General features: G+C 32.5%; 2 protein-coding genes across 11 annotated transcripts in view; both read left to right on the top strand.

Annotated features, from left to right (window-relative positions):
- Positions 1–568: 568 nt before the first annotated feature.
- LOC143234249 (uncharacterized) lies at positions 569–8274 on the top strand. Its single transcript, XM_076471469.1, has 3 exons — positions 569–727; positions 1822–2046; positions 7397–8274. The coding sequence occupies exons 1-3, from the start codon at positions 667–669 to the stop codon at positions 7618–7620; spliced, it is 510 nt and encodes a 169-aa protein (XP_076327584.1). The 5' UTR covers positions 569–666; the 3' UTR covers positions 7621–8274.
- Positions 8275–19219: 10945 nt separating this feature from the next.
- The window catches only part of LOC143234247 (endophilin-B1-like), a 41630-nt gene continuing 38747 nt past the window's right edge, over positions 19220–22102 (top strand). For all 10 annotated transcript variants that reach the window (XM_076471467.1, XM_076471462.1, XM_076471468.1 and 7 more), the window contains exons 1-3: positions 19220–19378; positions 20584–20725; positions 20991–21116. In XM_076471467.1, the coding sequence (XP_076327582.1) occupies positions 19274–19378; positions 20584–20725; positions 20991–21116 (373 nt within the window). In that variant the 5' untranslated portion in view covers positions 19220–19273. The remainder of the gene's footprint in view (positions 19379–20583; positions 20726–20990; positions 21117–22102) is intronic.

The raw sequence follows: 22102 nt of genomic DNA, 5'->3' as shown, positions 1-22102 counted from the left end.
CTTTGTTCAAAGCAAACTTTTCCCACAATAGGTACAATTAAGTAACTGCTATTTCCCAAAACATAGGTAACTTAATAACAAATGTGATAAAATAACACGAAAAGTAGGCCTCTTTCCTTTAAATGGTTTCCAACATGTCACAGAGGTGATGGCAGTTATCTGTTTTGACATTACTAAATATACCTTTACAGTCGAAGGTAATTTTATCATGAATTATTACCTTATAATAAAATTTATCTACAAGTCTTTGAATACGTAAATAGAACATATAATTGCCTTAGAATATTAATAACTTACAGGTGTTGAAATTGTGACAGTCAGTGTAAAGATATTTATGAGGCTAAGTAATGTGTACATTGCATCATAAGACATAGTTTCAGAGCAATCCAAAAATAAGTAAATTTTTGTTTTCGAAATCTTTACTGATAAAATTTCGGTTACTAAGAAACTGATCTGCCAGTTTCTATAAGTATCAAAACTGATATCTGATATGTTTTATGATCTTTACATACGAATGATTTATCACCCACATCTTAAACTTATGTCAGATAACTTTTTGAAATCAGTATATAATTCATTGTACATTACTTTCACACCAGATCACGTCAGAGACCCAATTATTAACTTACGTTGTTGGAAATACCCGAAAATCAGTTTAATATTAAAATGTTGAATTCAGTGCTGCATCTAATTTTAGTTATCTTACCGCTCTACAATTTCCATTTAAGTAAGTAATGGATTTATTTAGCACTTAAATTTGCGGTGCTGGTTGGTTGATTTGGTGTTTTATGGCACAAAGCAGCCAGTCTATCTGCGCCAAAATTTGCGGTGTAAGAAAGGTTAAATATAGTTTTACCTTTACGACGAAACATAGATAGGGCTTCAATGGGTTTCACAATGTTAGTGAATCGTGATTTAGTCAAAATTCGTTTCCACAAAACATAAAATAGTAAAGATATACTTGCAAAATAAATTATAAAAAAGTTACGTTAACTGTTGTTTTTTTTTAAACTCGTAACGTTTTTATTCGAATTAATATATAATATTAATTAATAACAAGGGATTTTTCTATACGTTAAATATATTTCTTTAGAGAAAAATCGATATCGATCATAACGTGGTTGTCCAAAGAAAGGCTTAGTAAAATAATCACAAACACGCAGTTAATTTAAAGAAAAAAATATTTAAGATAGAAAAAATAGTTACATTAGTACGATTATTTAGTAGTAACATTTCAGTTTTATAGAAGATGAATTGATCACAGTATCAAAAGACTCGTATTAACATATAAAATGATTCGGAATAACTCAGAACTTAGAAAAATAACAAGATAGAGATTATATATAGAGAAAGTACTTTTTAAAGAGGAACAGCTACATTGTTTTCATTGATAAAAAGACACAACAGAAATATCACTAGTTTATTCGCTAGTTAAGTTCTCTAACTGTAAGACAAAGGCTTGGTTTAAATTTTGCCCAAAGATAATCGAGGACTATCTGCGATAATCATATCTAATTTAGCAGTAATAAAGTAGAAATAAGAAATCTAGTCAACGCTACCAATTCTTGGATTACTTCTTTAATAATGAATAGTGAGGTTGACTGTCACATTATGAAGCCCCAATTTTTAAAGGGCGAGAAACTCTGGTCACGTGAATTCGAACCCGTGATATAAAAAAGTTAATAAATGGTATGTGACGTAAAGAGTGTAGAGAATTTGGGACGCTAGAAGGTTAATGTGAAGGTAGATTAAAAATATGAATATTAGAAATGTCAGAGAGAAACTTATATCATTAAAATAACTAATCTTCGTCATTTACAGTCCATGGAATAAGTTTGCCCATAAACGCAAAAAGAGACAAAACTTTTGTCTGCCCTATGGAACGAGGTTATTTCCCCCACCAAGAAAACTGCCACCAGTATTATTTATGTTTCCAAAACATACCATATTTAGAAACGTGCCCTCCTGACTTGCTGTATCTGGAGAATGAAGCGATGTGTGAACTTCCTCATCTTGTAGATTGTGGTGACAAAATAAATCCAACAAGTAAGTCATTTTTCTTTCTCTCAGCTGCAAGTTAACATGGATATATTATTATATGTATCTCAGCAGCAGATTAACATAGGTATTTTACAATGTATCTCTCAGCAGAAGACTAACGTGGATAGATTAACATGTATCTCTCAAAGCACGTTAAAATCTATATATCTCTAAGTAGCAGGTTATCAAGTATATATCATCATATATTTCTCAGCAACAGGCTGACAAAATATTATCAAGTATGTCTCAGCAACAGAGTCACATGGTTATATTATCATGTATCTCTCAGCAACAGGTTAACATTGGTATATTGCGATGTATCTTTCAGCAGGTCAGTATCGTGGATATATCATCATGCATCTCTCAGCAACAGGTTATCATGGATATATTATTACGTATCTCTCCTCAACAGGCTAACATGACTATATTGTCATGTATTTCTCAGCAGCTGGGTAATATTGATATATTATCACGTATCTGTCAAGGCCTGGGTGCCATGGATATATCTTATATCTCTCAGCACCAGGTTATCGTGGATGTATTAAAATATATCACTAAACAGCAAGACGACATGGGTATATTATTATATATCTCTTAGCAGCAAGTTAATATAGATATATTATTATGTTTCACTCAGCAGCATGTTAACATTAATATCTTACCATGTATCTCTTAGCAGCAGGTTAACATGGATACATGTATTTCTCATCAGTTGGGTACTACGGCTATATTATCATATATTTCTCAGCACCATGTGATAATGAATATATTATATCTTTAAGAAGCAAGATAGCATGGATATATTATCATATCTCTCACAAATGGGCTGATATGGACATGTTACTATGTACCTCTCAAAACTTTAACATTGATACATTATCATGTATCTTCCAACAGTAGGTTAACATGGATATATGATCATGTACCTCTCAGTAGGAAACTATCAATATATTGTCTTGTTTTCCTCAGCAGCAGGTTATCATGGATAAATTATCATATACTTCTCAACACCAGGTTAACATGATTCTGTTGTCATGTATGTGTCAGAAGCAGGATAAAATGGTATGCTATTATATATCTCTTAGAAGCAGGTTAATATGGATATATTATCATATATCTCTCAGGTGCAGGCTAACATGGTTATATTGCCATATGTCTTTCAGTATCACGATAAAATGTATTGGTTATCTTATATGTCTCATTAGCAGGTTAACATGGATTATGATATATATCTCAGCAGGACTTTAACATTTTTACGTTATCATGTATCTCTCAACAACAGTTTAACATGAATATATTATAATGTATCACTCAGCAGCAGGCTAACATAGATATATTATTATGTGCTACTCAGAAGCAGGTTAGCATGGATATATTATCATTTATCTCTCAGCAGTACGTTAAAATGAATTACTATTAGTATCTGGAACACCCGTCCCTTGGACGGAAGTTGCGTAAATCCATGATTAATGAAATGTTATCTTTAGGATATAAAGTTGCTCCATTATATGTAATTGTGAAAAAACGAAAAGTCGCCTATGAAAGCAGCAAAACACACACTATTGTGTGTATCTTACCTTGGACCCAATGATTATCCATGCCAAATTTGGAGAAACACCATTTACGGTGGGGTAGTGGTAAGAAAAAAAATGCAAAATGTAAAACGCTAAACTGAAAAATTACACGTACCCCCGCAAGGACCTAACCTTCATACCAATGTCAGTAAAGATCTTTTCAAACCCTGCGAAGTAGTTAAATTGTTATACAATAAACAGTACTATAATATTCATATAGGAAAACGTTATACGTTACATTCTCGAAACTTTGGAACTTTTTGTGTGTTTGGCCTATCTTGATATCCCGCACCTCCATATAGTTATCCATGACGGGAAACGAAGGCAAAACGGAAAATTCGTGACCCCTATTGCAAGTCTACATGCACACAGGATACAAATTTCGCGAAGCTAGGGGTTTACACATCGCGTAAAAGAAAAGTTTTTCCTATATCAAGCAAGAGTTTCATTATTGTATGATGTATCTCTCAGCATCAGGATGACAATATATTATTTATCTCTCAGTAGCAGATTGACATGGATATTTTATCATGTATCTCTTAACAGTAGATAACATGGATAGATTATTATATATCTCTCAGAAGGAGACTGATACGACTAGGTTATCATATATCTCTCAGCAGCAAGCTAGAATGGATAGGTTATGATATATCTTTCAGCATCAAGCTAGCATAGATATATTGTGATGTATCTCTCAGCAGTATGCTAACAGGAAAAGATAATGATATATCTCTCAGCAGCAGGCCAAGATGGATAGATTATCATATATATTTCAGCAGCACGTTAACATGGATGTATTGTTATTTTACTATATATGAAATGAAAATGGCCAATGGGCAAGAAAGTAATTACTAAACCTAGATAATCCAAACATTTTTAAATATATATATATATACACACACAGAAACAGAAGATATAAGTAGTTAAAGTTCGTTTATTTTATATGCGAAATACAAACCCCACTTAATGCAAAGAGACACCTTCCATATTGTTAGCTAAATTTTTGTCACTTTATTTAAACAAACGGTGTTTTACATCTTCATCATTTCGTTCTGGAACTGCCTTCCAAACTGAGCCTTATATGGTAACATTTCATTCAAGTAACAGCTTTATACCGGATCGTATTTTATAATTTCATTCAAATAACAGATTTACTCCAAAACTTACTTCTGCATGCATCTTAACAATAACTGAATATATTTTCTTCATTATCTTTTATACTTAATTAACTAAAAACGCGTCGTGAACTGTGCCTTATATCTTAACGACACGATTCAAATATCCACTTCCCACATTATTGCTTAACATATATAGTATTCTTTGATTTACAGATCAGTTTTATAACAGAAGATTCATGCAATATAATCACAAAGCTAAACATTTAACTAAATGACTTACATTTAAGCTAAGAAAATAAAAAGAGTGACTTTGGAATGAAAAGTGGTTACAATCTTTATTTATATCATGGAGTGGAAAGTAGTATGTTACTTGTGTAAGACGTTGGACAATTGTTTTCATACTGGACTTATAAATTAGTCAATAGTTGTAATGTCTCAAGACGTATATTCATAATATTACTAATGTTGATAACCACATAAGACTGTGTGTGGGTCTAGATTGACCAAAACTAGTGCTCTGTTCGAAACAGGAAATATCTATGATAAATTATAATCCTCACAAAGTGACTAGTTATTCTTCTGTTATATAAGAACTTTTACCTCTCGATATCATCTCTTCGGTCAGTGAAGGAAAGTGCTTTCGAGGACCTACCCTACTTAATGTTTCAATTAGCAGAAATATCGCGCAAAGGAATAGTAAATACTATTTGGTAGAGAAAACAGAGAAAAAAAAAGAATGAAACAACTCATTGTTTCTGTTGTTGTTATTTTGATCTCGCGTTTACTCTGAAACTGCGTAAACATAAACTGAATGAAAAAAAAAATCCTACATTAATAAAAGCAAGTAGAAACACCTATAATACACCTTCATATCTTAACCGCTTTACTTAGATGCCTACTTCCCACGAGGCACATTACACTTCCGTCACATGCTTTCGATAACCATTTCCTGCATTGCATATTCAATTTTGGATATATAATTTGAGTTTTACAAAACGTTAGTTTGATATTCCACTTTTAGTGAAAACGTTTTAGAAATTTTAAATTAAAGAATACACCTTCTGGCGATCTTGTAGCTAATTCACAATAAGTTAAACATCATAAGATATACCAGAATGTAATTATTAAGTTTATTTACATTTCTACATAAAACCAGAAATTTAGGTTGACATGGCTGAACAACATACAATCTTAAAACTCAGGTTAAAAACAAATTAAAATGACTATCTCTATGAATAATTTTTCTTGTAAATACCATAAAATTAGGAACTGTCTGAGTAATATTTAAAAATCAATAATTACTCTTTCATTCTCTATTACAGATTTAATAGAAAACATTCCTTTTACTTCTGTGTAGAAATTTTGCATGGAAAATATTGAATATTTTGATAGCTGGGTTTAAGTGACTTTTTGTGTGTTTGTTATTAAACTCAAAGATACACAATAGGTTATTTGTGTTTACAATATTGCTATTAGAACAAATATTGTCCGTATCATATATTATTTTTTCGATAGATTGGATAATAAGATAGCATTTCCATCAACAGTTACCTCACAGTGATACTACTGGCACGTGCTTTCTAGTAGTTTCTAAAAATAGTAACATTTTTCTGGTATTAAAGAGCGAGTGCTCTGATAGCACTACACAACAAAGTTTTTGCTTCTTGAACACTGATGGGTGGTCCTTATAGATTTTTGGCTACTGATCACGAAAATCAATCCAAATTTGCCCATTATGTACCGTTTCTTCGAAATCTTCATTTTTACCAGGACATTGCTACAAGGGAAAAAACGATATCAGGGCAACTGGAATCCGTCAATGCTTGCTGACTACTGTTGGACACTGCAACGTGATGCACCGGACATTGAATACAAACGAAAATCAGGAGAAAAACACTTTTAATTATGTTGAACTTAATAGCGTATTAGAAACATAAACGCAATTAAATACGTTATTGCCGGTAAACAGTTAACCGTCTATTTCTCAGAGTTCCTACGCGATGAAGCAAAAGCAAAACTATATTTGTGCATACCCACCAGGTACCTGTCACAATCGGCAAAACTTTTCAGGAAGCAAAACTTTTCAAAAAAATTGTTGTACAGTGTAGTCATCATGTTGTCTAAATAAACATCTCTTCCTAAAATTGTGTTACCACAGTATTTTCTAGGTGGATACAGGAAGGGGCAGAAATAACAACTATAACAATAATCCAAACAACAATCCTAACTTGTGTTGGATGACATATTTTTTATTAAATTCTAAATAAATCAATGACAAACTACATAGTTTAATACTATACAATAATGAAATGGTAGCTCACGACAGTACTTATCGTTACATATCCAATCTAATCCAAGTCCATTATCTAGCTAAAAATACTACTTCTTTAATTTCTAATTACTATAAATGATTTGTTGGTAAACATAAAGCTACATAGTAGGCAATCTGTGCTGTGCCCACAGTGGTTACCAAAAACCAAATTTTTATGTTACCAATCCTCGCACTCACCATACAATTTATTTGTTATTTAATTTAATAACATTGGAAGTAACATACTGAAAAATAATCAAATATTATAATATCTTTTTAAAACATCGAAAATGTACAAAACTGAAGTTAATATTATTTTCTTAAATCTGATTGATCATTTCGAATTGTTTCAGAGACTTCAAGCACCAAACAACCAGAAAAGTCAAGCAGTAAAACACCATACTCAACAAAATCACCATTCATATGTCCCAGTCGTGAAGGGTTATTTTCTCATCCCCGAGAGAGAAGATATTTTTACCATTGTGCTCATGGCTTTCCACACTTGAAATTATGTCCTTCAATACTGGAATTTGACCCTAAACTAAAAGTTTGCAACTGGGCTGCCTTGGTTAATTAATTTTAATGAAACAATAAAAAAGAAAACAATAAAACGAAATTTAGATACTAAATTACATGTAAACCAGGCAAAATGTATTTTAAAATGTTCTTGTAGACTGCATCATTTTATTTTTATTCTTTAAATTTCTTAGAAATTTGTTTGATTTTTGAAAGCATGCTCGAAAAAGTTTGTAAAATGTAAAACGACTTTTAACTTCCTTTTTTCTCTCTTTTTAAAAATGAGATAAATCCATTGTTTGTTTCTAAATGTACAACTTCGAGCAGATGAATTTAAAACATATTCGAAAATTAATACACACAGTGTTCACAGTTTCTGAAAAAAAATTCATTGTTAGGCTTAACGAATACTGTATCCCACAGTAACATTTAAGACGAAACCATGAGCTAATAATGTATTTTATTAACTTATATTATGGTATTACTTTTTTGTTATTACAAACACATGATTCGACTCAGGTTTCTAATTGTATCAATATTAATTTTAATAAAATATCCCAGGAATGGAATCATTAAATTATCTTTCTGAACTAAAATTACAACAGTTTTATTTCGAAAACGGTTTGATTTTATGAAAACTATTTAATCTAATTTGAAGTGATGTCAGTGTTACTTTTTAAAAAAATGCCTAATAAATAAAATGTTAATTTTCTGACTTTGGTTACGTTGTCAAAATTAAATTTTATATAATTCTCATCTATTTCTGTTTTGATATATTTAATATTTAATCTATTATTCTGTTTTATAATATTGCATATTATGCGACAAACTAAATTTTAATGTTCATTTATAATGTTTTAATAAATATTTACACACTGCTAACATTACTGTACAGTATTTTGTCCAGAGGTGTTTTACACAAACACTTTACGAAGCTTGTACACTTTGGTTTATTTATGATAGTTCACATCAATTTATATTTAATAAGAAAACTATTTTTTACATCATTTTATTTCTAGATATTTCGCGCAATTGCCACCTCAGGAAACAACTTTTTACAGTATTTTTTATTATAATACCTTGACTCAAAAGCGTATAACTTGCCAAAACTTAACTACTGAAGGATATTTTACCGAATATTTTGAGACAACTGCATATATATTATTCTAAGTGACTTTTCTACATTTTATTTGACTTTTCACACACACTTGCATAAAACCATTCCTTATAAAATATTTTATATCAGATACTTTCACAGAAGTGTATACATATAGAGAAGAACTGTTTTTTCTTCTCTACTAGACTTCGCTCATTTCTTCTTTTCGATTAATCAATAATAATAAAAAAACTGTGATTGATCACTTTGACAATTATTCCTTTACAAAAGTCTCTGAATACAATATTTTTATCGACCGTTTTTCTTTTCTTATACAGTTGTGCATATGTAAATATATTTTCTTCAATACAACATGTAACGTTGATATTGTCTCCTTACTTCTACAAACAACAGCAACAAAAAATAAAGAAAAAGAAAAAGGTAATAACAGTTCTGGCAATAATCCAAATATTATCGTGTTTACATGAGCGGAGAATTAAAACATGCTGAATGAGGCAACCCGTTTGCCAAAAGCCCACATTTAGAGGGTTGCTATAATACGAATTTAATGCTTGAACTACGATTTTGCACATTTTTAGTTTAATGATTACTACCGTTATAACGAAAGGTAATTTCATTAACCAAGTTACAAATGATAATTACTAGGCCTACTTATTTTATGCTCTAATGCAAATTAATGCCAAATTTGGGATTCACTTTCGAAGAATCCCCGTAAATTGTATTTTCGGGAAATGCCCAGGTTCCTTAAAGGTTTGGGTAAATAATTTTTACCTTTGTGCAAACCTCGGCGTCGAGATAATTCGTTTGGCGCCATTTAAAAGTTGGTGAGCCTAGCAGTTTAGGAGAAGTTACGCAACACACACATCAGTTACTGAGTGGACCTCTTCATATCTACGACATCGATTATTTTGTCAGTGGTACAGGAAGGGGTTGTAAAGTGAAAGTGCTTGGCTGTATGTGCAGTTTGAAATTATAAGGATCTATTAAAACTAGCTCCTCTGCTGCTAAAGGTAGCTAATGCTAAAGGATCTGGGGGCATGTTCCCCAGAAAAGTGATATAATAATATAACTTAAAGTTGCTATGTAAGACTAGTATGTAAAAGTGGGGGTTGTCACAGCACCCTCATCACCCTCGATTCTGGTGTCTCTGCTTGTTATACATTTATGTCGGTACAATGAAGGTAATAGCACTCTTAAATGTTAAACAACAGATAAATAAAGGTTTTGTGTTTATAACAAGTGTATATCATAATTACATTACGCCTATAAGAGTTATATCTATTTTTGATTAACGCGGAGCATTTATACTGACACATACGTTGCTTCACTTGGAATGCAGACAGTCTTGCATTACACAAATAGTCCCATATATTCCAATGATTGTTTATTCAATAATAGATTTAGTATGTATTTAACATTGATACCCTAATAATACATAGTAAATACACCACACAAATGATACGGCCCACTATGTCTAGCAGTAGGTGGCTAATAGCTATACTTATAGTATATATTAATAGGAGAGAAGGACTTAAGCTCATTTACACCAAGTATGATATAGTGATCTAGTGAATTTTGTGTTTGTTTTGAATTTCACGCAAAGCTTCATGAGAGCTATCTGCACTAGACGTCCCTAATTTAGCAGTGTAAGACTAGAGGAAAGGCAACTAGTTATTACCATCCAACGCCAACTCTTGGGCTACTCTTTTACCAACGAATCGTGAGAGTAACCATCATGTTACAACGCCCCCACGGCTGAAAGGGCAGTATGTTTGATGTGACGGGGTGATCTAGTGAACGTACAAGTTAATTTTTTCAAAGGTTTGCTGGAAGTAAATGACCACTCTATTCAGGAGTCTGTTGTGGAGTAGCTTTATGTTCATATAACTGTATAGAAAAACTGAAACTGTTGTAAGTGGAACTTTATATGCTGTATTGAGGATGCAGTTTTACATATCTTGAAATTTCTATTTAATTACGTGTGGGGCATCGTCAAGCCAAGCAAGCATATTCTATTACCAGTGGCATGTGTTGTTTGTAGATTTTAAATATATTTCCTGATGATATGCTAGTGTTATTTCCGGATAGAATACTGGCGTTGTTCACCCGCTTTCATACTTTGTTTCTGAGATCGTTCACATGTGTTTTCCAGGTTAGTTTCGAGTCGTAACTAAGGCTAGAAATGTTTCTGATGTAGGTCTGGAGAAGGGTTCGATCTAGATAAATCTCGGGTTTGTTTTAACAAGCTTTGTTTAATTTTGAGGACATAAAGACCTGTGTTTATAGTGCATTAATGTTTTATTAATTTGTTTTGGTAGAATACAGGTATATAAATATCCATGGGTTATAATTTTGTGATTTCTATGGAGGAACTTTGAGAACTCTTCCAATCTTGTGGCAATTATATATGTAAAAAACGGCTGCTATGAATAGAGAAAGTACTATTTAGAGGAGCGAACAACGTTTCGACCTTCTTCGGTCATTGTCAGGTTCACCAAAGAAGGTTGAAACGTTGTTTGCTCCTCTATGTAGTGCTTTCTCTACCCATACCAGCCGTTATTTTATATATATAACTTTCTCTGCAAGTGAGTTTTCTCGTCATCATGAATCTTGTGTCAGTTGGTGGCACATCGTTTACATACATGATGAGGAGTATGGGGGATAACTACCCCTCCTTGAGGGACACCCGACTCAGAAGTAAAATATTCGGAGTAAGTGCCATCTACATTTACTCGACATTTTCAATTATCTAATAAGTTGAACAATCAGCGAATAATTCTTCGCGCTACTTCCATCTGTAACATCCGGAACCTTAGGCCTGAATGACAAATTGTATCAAAAGTTTTCTCCAGATTAAGTCAGCAAACGACACTATAATCTCTTTTATTCATACTATCTGTTACAATTTCAATTATCCTAACTAAATGATCAGTTGCTTTTTTTCAAACTTTCCGAAATCTTTCTTTACTCCGGGCAATTTTGAGTGTCTGAGTATGAACTTAATCTAGTACTTGTAATTATTTCTAAAAATTTTGCCTAAAAGTCTGGTCAGACTAATTGGTCTATACCTCTGTAGTTTGTTTGCTGGTTTTCCTTTCTGAGAATATTTGTGTGATTCCAATAGACAGATATGTACCCGGATGTTAGGGTTATACAATAGTAGTGCTGTGTGATATTTAAGAAATAGCTGGGACCCCTTTTATGAGTATGATGGTATGTATGTTGACTTCACCAAGTGTTTTGTTTTTTGGTTGGTTTATTGCTAGTAAAACCTCTGTTGTGGTTATTTTACAAGTAACATAACTAAGGTGAATTACACAATAAATCGGGACGTAGGCCTAACGTATAAACCACGTGACTTTCGCTACTATAGGTGAGTGCTTAGCTATTGATGATATTTATATTACATTTACAAATAACACAGTTATAACTGCAGCTTGTATCTACTGCTTTTTGTGAAGACTTTAGATAATAACCTCCTCCAAAACATTATCAACAATAACAAGAAATATGTAGTTATGGGGATGTCACCAGTAACAATAAAGATTATGGATGTAATAATAGCACAAGAAATGGTGTTTTAGTGTTAAATGCCCTTAATAACATAGATTCAATACTGTTAAATGATGATACATTTACACATCTTTGATTGCAACCAATGCAAGTAATATCCTTGATCTATGTATTACTTCAAAAGAATTAAACCAGAAGTACTCAGATTTTCGAGTCGCACAAGATATTAAGAATGTTCGTTTTACAGTATGTGTCTTCGATCTCATCTCTAACCACTGTAATGAGCCAGTTCATAACCAGAGTTATAATTACAACAAAGCAGACTTAGTATAATACGCAACTATATTGGACAAACTGTTTCCAAATCCCGTCACAGCTAATATTTCGCGACCGTCTGATATTGAAAAATATTGTCATACAATAACTGAATGTATTTCAAAGGCAGCAGAAACAGCGACACCTAAACACAAATAGCACGAGTAAGACAAGAAATGGAAATCACAAAAAGGTATAAAGATGTGATTAAAGAACGACGTTGGCTGTACTTAAAGATAAGAAACCCAAACATAAAAACACATTCAGATAAAAAAAAGTATATTAAACCACTAAAATGAAATATTTTGAGATTCGTTATATGGTAAACTGAATAGTTGATCTCCTTTCTTATCTTTTATGAAATTTATATTTTTATTTATTTATTTATTCTTACCGACATTGTCTTGGTAGTTATCATGTTTAATGCAAATGAAAAGTCAAAAACGGTCGTTATATGAGAACAGTTTTTGTTGCAATCTAGTGACCGGAAATAAAACTGTTATTTATGAAGCATGAAAATAATTTATGGTTTTAAACTCATTTTATTGTCAAGTTGTAGTTTTCCTTTTTGTTATTTTCTCATAAAAAATAAGTGGTAGAAAAACGGAATTATAATAGTATTATACAAGTTGTAGAGTACTAGATAACGACAATTATGTGCTCAACTAAGGCTATAACTGAACTTAAACAGCTATTTATAAGTATCACATAGTAATAGATTCAATGCAGTAGGTTTTTTCTCGGCCTATCCCTACACATTAAGTAATACTATGCCTAGTATATGTAGACGTTTGAAATTTAGCAGCAGCTCCTAGTGGTTGGCTTTTTTCGGGTCCACATGAGTGCTAATTGAGTTAAACTCTACCCAGAGTGTGTTAAGAACAAAAGTGTGTGGAAGAGAGAGAAAAAAAAAAGAAATAAATTCAGTGTGTAGTATAATATGTTATGTGTGGTAGTTTTATGTACTTGTACATATTACCGAAAAATATTATTTTTATAATATTTCATAAAAAATATCTGTTTAGAGAAAATGTATGCTTTATGAAAACTACTTTTTATTTCATGTTTTTACTATAAGGTTTGAAACAAATATCATATCAAAAACTATTTTCTTTAAATAATTTAGCTATTAATAATTTACATAAGTACATCACTGAAACCTACTTTTTATGAAATATTTTAACTCTTATGTTTTTAAGGTATGGAAAAATTTTTAATATAAGATTGCGTCTATGAGGATTTATTCATATATACATCGGAAAATAATTTTTTTATAATATTTCTCTATAATATTCTACATAAATACATATGGAAACGAAAAATACGTTTTTCTGCTATATGTTATGTACTATATAATACTTTAGATGACGTACACATTGAAGTACTACATGTTGAACAGTTTTTATCACCGTATTTCCAAAAATATGATACACAACTTAACTCGGATTGTGGTTTGGTTTCGTGCAAAGCTACACGAGGGCTTTCTGCACTAGCCTTCTCTAATTGAGCAGTGTATGATTAGAGGGAAGGCAGCTAATCATCACCACCTACCACGGCTGAAAGAGCATGTTTGATGAGACGGGGGTTCGAACCTACGACCCTCAGATTGCAGGTCAAGCGCCCTTAATCACCTGGCCATACTACGCCCATAGACTGTGGATTTATTTAATCGTGGTATCTCACAGGTGGCCAGCAAAGCGGAAAAAGTAGGTCCACTAATAACTGGATGATCTCATATCTCGAAGTTTGAGTGTATTTTTCCAACAAATTGCACAATTAATTCCAGAACAGAAAGAAAGACGATATAGGTTTACACAAGGAACACATGTTTAATCATAGTATCGAAGTTTAAAATACAAACAGCTATATACTACAATATAGTAAACAGTTATATAGTTCACCGTGGGGCAAATTGATGGTATGGGGCTAGCAAGAGCAACGAAAACTAATACACGAATGCAATCTGCTAGTGTTGGTTATTTTCTCTGTAACTGGGCTAGAATTTAGTAATGTTAACTAAGACTTCTCTCGATTTAAAATGTAAAACAATAAATTGAAATTCGATTAATCCACACTTTGAATATAAACATATGCTCCACAATGATGCAGCTTATACATGATGGTTTTCCAACTCCCATTCCAATAGTCAGATCCTATTATTACGACTTTCTATGGAATATTTATGAATACCTGTTTCATTTTGAAGCTACTAGAAATATGCAGTGGCTGAACAGATATGTCCTAGAAGCAATCTGGGTAACCATAAAAGCTTAGTTAGAGACGTCTAAAAATATTTCAATAAATATCGACAAACAGCTTCACGTATTTTATATAGAAAGACGTAGAAGTATTGATGGTATGTTCTAGAAGGTCACTAACCAAGCTAATCCTCTTTATTATTTGGCCAAACGTGAATTAGCTTGGTTAGTGATCTTCTAGAATATACCATCAATACTTCTACGCCTTTCCGTATAAAATACGTGAAGCTGTTTGTTGATATTTATTGAAATATTTTTAGACGTCTCTAACTAAGCTTTTATGGTTACCCAGATTGCTTCTAGGACATATCTGTTCAGCCACTGCATATTTCTAGTAGCTTCAAAATGAAACAGGTATTCATAAATATTCCATAGAAAGTCGTAATAATAGGATCTGACTATTGGAATGGGAGTTGGAAAACCATCATGTATAAGCTGAATCATTGTGGAGTATATGTTAAACCTATAAAATTTAAAGTGTAATGAAAACAAACAACTCATTCCCTTTCTTGGATGACACTTGTAAACTGAAATTAATTCAGAACCTGTTTTTTTCAGTCTATAAAAACTACAAGCCTACAAAGTTATATCAGTTTTTCTTATACCACCACAAAATGGTTAAAGCTCCTATTGCTACCTCTGTGTTTTTTAAAAGCAGCCTGCAGAATATGCGATCTTGTAACATTTGAACAAGAAATTTTGAACTTTTTTTCTGTTATAAAAGAATTATGTGGCACTGGTGCAAACCGCAGCACTAGAAATTTTGTTGGAAACAATGTAAAGCAACAAGTGACTACTGAGATCTTAAATTTGTAGGTAAAAAAAGTCATATTCTTACGTGTTCGTAAACCAAGTTGATGTCTTTGAACATGTTTGTTCCAGTTTGACAATTTCTTCCAGTAAATTATGTTAATCATATCTTGCACAAAAATGTATTCTAAAAGTCATGAATATCTTGCATAAATCGTGAATGGTGTGATTTCTTATAGCAAAGCCACATCGAGCTATGTACTGTGTCCACAGAGGGTAGATCAAACCCCTGATTTTAGTGTTGTAAATCCATAGACTTACCGCTGTACTAGCGGAGAACAAATAGTGAGGAATTCTATCTTAAGAAATAATGTGAAAGTAAGCTGTTTCAGTTAGTGAATGCTACCAAAATGATGCCAGTAAACAAAACGAACTATGAGAGGTAGTGGAAGATATTTAAAATTAACATGGTATTTATTATGGTTTAAACAAAGATTATACCGACGAAAAGTGAAAGTAAAGAATTAAAGAAATGGATAGAAATGAAATTGATAATTGTGAAAATAACGTATTTTATGATAATGGTAATAGTGAATCGTACTATAATGGAACTCTTGCTTATAGGATACTGGAAAAAAAAACTTTTTTATTACACGATGTGCAACATCAAACTTCGCGAAATTTCTATGCTGTTTGCATGTAGATTGCAAGAAGATATTTTGGGTCTGTAAGGAGACACATGCAAACTTACGGTTTCAAATTGTGTGCGCCTGACATGGCCACGTGGGTAAAAGCACTCGACTCGTAATCTGAGGGTCGCGGGTTCAAATCCCCGTCGCACCAAACATGCTCGTCATTTCAACCATGGGGCGTTAAAATATGAGGGTCAATTCCACTATTCGTTGGCAAAAGAGTAGCTCAAGAGTTGGCGGTGGGTGGTGATGACTAGCTGCCTTCCCTCTAGTCTTACACTGCTGAATTAGGGACGGCTAGCGCAGATAGCCCTCGACAAACATAATAGACATTACACCACATCCTTCGCATTAACGGGTAATTGTTTAACACATAAATTATTGTCACTATATGTTATCTATCTTCTATTAGGCAAGGGTTTGTGACATTAAAATATTAAAAACAAAGAGTGGTACGCGATTCCAACATACCTCTGAGACAGTTCTAGTTTACCAGTAAAGTGGTTCGCCAACAGAATGGGTTGCCTTCATATGTTTAGCAGGCAGTAAATTTAAGCGAGTTTAAAAGAAAGTTTGATAACTATACTAATGATAAGGGCTGGCTTTACAATTTTTTAAATAGCTGAAGTTTAGATTAGAGGATGGGATGGCTGAGATGAATTAATCGGTTCTTTGTTATTCCTAAACATAATGATATGTTATATACAATTTATTCGTTATACGGTTTGCATTACCAATAAAAATCGGGTTCTAATAAATTAAACTTATATTTGTGAAGGATATTCTATAATAAATAAAATACCCTTTAAGTTTCACTTTTTCTATTGTAATTATCAGTCAGAAAAAAATTTTCAATGAGTAATTTGCACCAGTGTATACAAATTTGTAGCAATAACTTTAATGTTATGATTTACTTATTTATTAGAAATTAGTCCGTTCCTTACCTATGAAATATAAAATGATTTTAGGCAAAAATAATATTTACAAAATATTTTCGTTATAGAATACACCCCACCGTTCTGCTTTCCTGCAGCTAAACCAACATATAGTCGTGGGATGCTTACACTGTGAAATCATATTCAGTAGCTAACAAAATTGAGTTAATTATGAAATAACAGGTTGGAAAACAACAATTTATAAGCAAGCACAAAGAAACATTTTATTGATGGCGGAATATATTACATGTTTCGACAGAACATTGGTTCATCTGCTTCAGGTATGACCAGTACAAAGCAATACAATGTTTGTATATGTTGCTACAGAGAAAAAAAAGACACAGGATGTTGCGGAAGTGATGTCAACAGGTAACGGGACAGAGGCCAAGTCTGCTCAAGTGTAAGAACGGTGAATAGATCTTGCTAAATACGGCTGATGCTGCTGAGGTCATTATTACGGTTTAGTGAGAAATAACTTGCTTTGGTGGTTTCTGTAGTTTCTAAGCAGCCTCTTTTCTTTTTTAGTTTTGAGTTGGTGTAGGAGGAGAATTTCATCCTAAATGATTTTGTGACCTGTTTTATATTGATGACATACGAAAATAAATGTCAGAAATTCACCGTTACGCATGCAACATTGGTGTTTGCTTTGTTTGTTTTGAAATTCGCACAAAGCTACTCGAGGACTATCTGTGCTAGCCGTCCCTAATTTAGCAATGTAAGACTAGAGGGAAGGCAGCTAGTCATCACCACCCACCGCCAACTCTTGGGCTACTATTTTACCAACGAATAGTGGGATTGACCGTCACATTATAACGCCCCCACAGCTGGGAGGGTGAGCATGTTTGGCGCGACGCGGACGCGTACCCGCGACCCTCGGATTACGAGTCGCACGCCTTACGCGCTAGGCCATGCCAAGCCCTGGTGTTCTTTGTGTCTTATTTCTAAGGAATCTGACATTTGTCTTATGCTTTTTTTTTCATATTCAAATAAGATACTGTAAATGCACTGATTTTATCCTTTTATTAATAGGAATTATTTAGAATTAGGAAGTAGGATGATAATTTTATGTGAATATTTGGATACAGTGGGACAGCACTAATAAGTCTGTGGGCTTATAACTCTAGAAACCGGATTTCAATACCTGTTTTAGGAAAGCACAGATAGCTTATTGTGCAACTTTGTTCTTAACAACAAACAAACAAATAATTACTCAATTAAGTGGGAATGATACTCACTGGAAATAGTTGGCTGTTTTTACATTTCCTTTTTAATAAAGAAAAATTACAATGTAATAAGTGGTTTTCCCTTACCGACTGAAAAATTGTTCAATTTTCTTTTAACTAGCACCTTGTTATTTTCTGGTGTGTGGCCTTCCTCCTTTTTTTTTCCTGATGTGTTTATGGTATTGTAGTATTAGCATTTTAGTTAAAGAATTGTACTCGTTAAGAAAAAATGACTATGACTTCAGAGCTCCCATAATAATTTGTTGTTAATATTTATATGTAGATTATTAATAGGTGCTGAGGTATTTCTAAATTTTTTAAAAGTATACTCTTGGTATTTTGTTAATCCGTCACTAATTCAGCAGCTAGTCATCACCACCCACGGCCAACTCTTTTATCAACGAATAGTGGGATTGATAGTAAAATTATAACACTCCCACGGCTGAAAGTGCGAAGTTCGAAGTTTGACTGTGTGGGTATTTGGGTATTGATGTTGTTAAATACCCAGGAGGGTCAGGTATAAAATCACTGTAGCTTCCACCGCGATTTGAACTCGGAACGTTAGATTCAAAGTCCATAGTGCTAACCGTGCGAAAATGTTTGGTGTGACGGGGATTCGAACCCGCAACCCCCGGATTTCGACTCGAGCGCCGTAACCTCATGGCCATGTTTACGATCGTATTTTTGTTTATATCAAATTTGGTTTAATTTAAAAAAAAAAAAAATTCGGTATTTGCTTATTGCTTATGTATGAGAATAGTATTAAAAGTATTTGACAATTGAAATACATAAACTGTGAATGATTCTAATTTAAAATGGTTTTAATTCAAGATCTTTATAAAAATGCACTTGGATTTAAGAACTAATTAGAAAAAATAAAGTATATTTTAATTAAGACATGCAAGATAAATATGGCGTGGTCATGCGCTATGTCTACAGGTATAATGGAGTTCAGTGTGAAGTCGTTTAAAGGTTTTGCTAACGAAGCTGGAAAAGCGTTTACTCGTGTTGTTCAGGTAATGACCAGATTTTGTTAAAAATCTTATTAAAGTTGACATATAATTATAAAGATAAGTTTAATATTTACTAATTCTTTGCTTTAGTTTTAACGGTTAATGACACTAACACTACTATTAACTTCGAAACTGTATTTATCATTGATCATTTAATAATGAATCTGAATGGGCAAATGGACCACTGTTCCTATAAAGTTTATCTCAGGTGTCACTTTAAATGATTACATGTGATATATTGTCTTTCTGAGCGCCCTGAAAGTTTCAGTGAAGCCAAAAGTTAAAATAAACCAACAGTTTTCGAACATAATTCATTCTTGCTCATACTCCCAGTATGTATCGTACAATATGAATCACATTCAACTTGCTGGTTTAGTATAGAATTGAGTACTCGTTGAACTGTGAACTTTATGCTCTGTTTCCAATCCATTTGGACAGTATTTCTCTGCTTAATAAAATTAAGCTAGTTTACAAGATAATCTAACAATAAACTAGAATGAAAATAATATATTTATAACCTGAACATTATCTTTTTTTTCTCCACTGAGTTTAATATTTTGATATGCAAAATAAATTAAGCAGAAATTAACTAATGTCCCTTGTTAACTAATATTAGTAATGGTACTGATGCTAATATATTAGCACTACTACTAGTACATCATGTCACTGAACTAAATGATAAAAAGCCTCTGATTTCTTTGTTATTTTATAAAGATAGTATTACTATTAGTAGAATTAGGTGACACAAGTTCAGGATGTAGAAAAATAATATGATCTCTTTAGGACACTTGTCTTCCTAACTGGGTAGTTATTTTATGAATGGAGTTACCAAGGACAACAGTGAGGCTGGCACTGTTTAAACACATAGTTATGCCAGATATTTTAATGATTTTCTAAAAGTTATCACCATATCTTGTGAAATTTCAATTTCTTTTATTTTGTTTTTCCCTCCAGCATCATAGGTACCTACGTGATGCATTGTTGAATAAATAGCCTCAAACCTCTCCCTGCTGAAAATTTAGTACTGCAGTACAATAAATGAATCTGAAATTTTGGTCAGATGGTGCAGCATCCATTCTGGTTTAAAGAGTTGATGGAAAATATCCATAATTTCTTGTTTAAAGGTGTGGGTTTAAGTTTTGACTTTTTATCAAGATTGGTTGTGCAGGGAGAGCTTCAAAGAATCAAATGATTTTGCTTTCCTTTAGTACACAGAAGAAAAGTTGGGAACTTCAGAAAAGACAGAATTCGATGTTCATTTTGAAACCTTGGCTGAACGAGCTGATAAAACTAAGCATTGGACAGAAAGGATTGTGGCTAGAACAGATGCAATTCTGCAACCCAATCCAAGTAATCATTGTTAATTTTTATTTTTTTTACACTGCATAATTTTTATGTTCTGAAAAATTGTCGAAACTAGCCTAAAAAATATATTGTTGTCAATCCCTCAAGGGGATGAAATATCAAAAAAGATATCTTCATTTGAAGAATTAAAATCTTAAATCAACCAAAATAAAATGTGTTTTTGCATTTGTCTATATTGTTTGTAATTATGTCATAAATTACATTATTTTAAGGAAATAAGATTCTTTTAAGTGGACTTGTTTTATTGTAGATGCAAAAGTTGAAGATTATTTATATGAAAAGCTTGAGAGAAAACGGGAAAAACAAACTAATTTTGAAGCACTTGGGCAAGACATGATGGATGCTGGCTCTGAGTTTGGGGCAGGGACAGCTTATGGTATGTATCAGTTATAGGTTTTGTTAACACTAATTAAAGGTGAATTATGAACAAAGTACAGAAAGTTTTAAGAGTGGGCTGAGTAACATCAGTTCATGTGACTGGAGACGTTATATCACTCAACACATTTACTGTAATATCTGTTCATATAAGTTGAGTTATATTGTATCACTCAACATATCTACTGTAATATCAGTTCGTGTAACTGGAATAAAGTATAACATGGAAAAAAATACTGTTATTTGTTTCAATTAACAACAAAAGAAAACTAAACTTGTCCAGTTTCCTTACAAAAGTGACACACTCCTTTGCAAGTACTAATGATTTTTGTAGTTTTTGTTCCTCAGGATTTTGCAGTGATTACTGGAAAGATTGCATTAAAACTATCTCTCATCCCACCTTTTAAGTTTTGAGATCTAAGACTCTTTCAGGCCAGATGGGTTATGGAAACAACTGATGCATTAGTGGTTGAAATGCTATTTATATAGACCCTTTTTCTATGGTAAAGAAGGAAAGAAAGAAATATAATGGGCTTAATATTTTGTTAATTTGGAACAGGCTTTCACACCAAAATAATTATCATAACAAATGACTCCTTATGTATTGTGATCCAACTGCTACTATGTTTGTTGAGTCCCAGCCAGTCTAGTAATCTCTGGATTTTGTGAAGTGCATTGTTGGCAATGGATATTTTTAACAGTGTGTGGCTGAAATACTGTTATTATACACTGTTTTGATTCTTAAATTCCTAAGGAGCTAGATAAAAAAAAAATTGTTTTAAAAATTTTAATAGGCCTATTACTATATTGATATCTTATGACAAGTATAAGTAGATTTAAGCCTTTTTTTTTTTATAAAGATGATCAAAACTGAAAATGCAGGGCAAAAGTAAAAAAATGGATTAAATTATCATGTTGCCAGCTTATGATGAGAAAAACCAATGCTGCTTGAAATGCATATATATATTTTTAAAAAGGCTAACACAA

The sequence above is a fragment of the Tachypleus tridentatus genome, chromosome 12 (assembly GCF_004210375.1).
Source record: "Tachypleus tridentatus isolate NWPU-2018 chromosome 12, ASM421037v1, whole genome shotgun sequence".
In the NCBI taxonomy this organism is placed as follows: domain Eukaryota; kingdom Metazoa; phylum Arthropoda; class Merostomata; order Xiphosura; family Limulidae; genus Tachypleus; species Tachypleus tridentatus.
This window is presented reverse-complemented; position numbering and strand designations above follow the sequence as displayed.

What these genes read in the sequence shown, in the direction of transcription:
- LOC143234249 (XM_076471469.1), top strand. Translation starts at nt 667, where the DNA reads ATGTTGAATTCAGTGCTGCATCTAATTTTAGTTATCTTACCGCTCTAC. An exon ending in GCTCTACAATTTCCATTTAA is followed by an intron (nt 728 to 1,821) that starts GTAAGTAATGGA and finishes CGTCATTTACAG; the next exon opens with TCCATGGAATAAGTTTGCCC. An exon ending in TGACAAAATAAATCCAACAA is followed by an intron (nt 2,047 to 7,396) that starts GTAAGTCATTTT and finishes GAATTGTTTCAG; the next exon opens with AGACTTCAAGCACCAAACAA.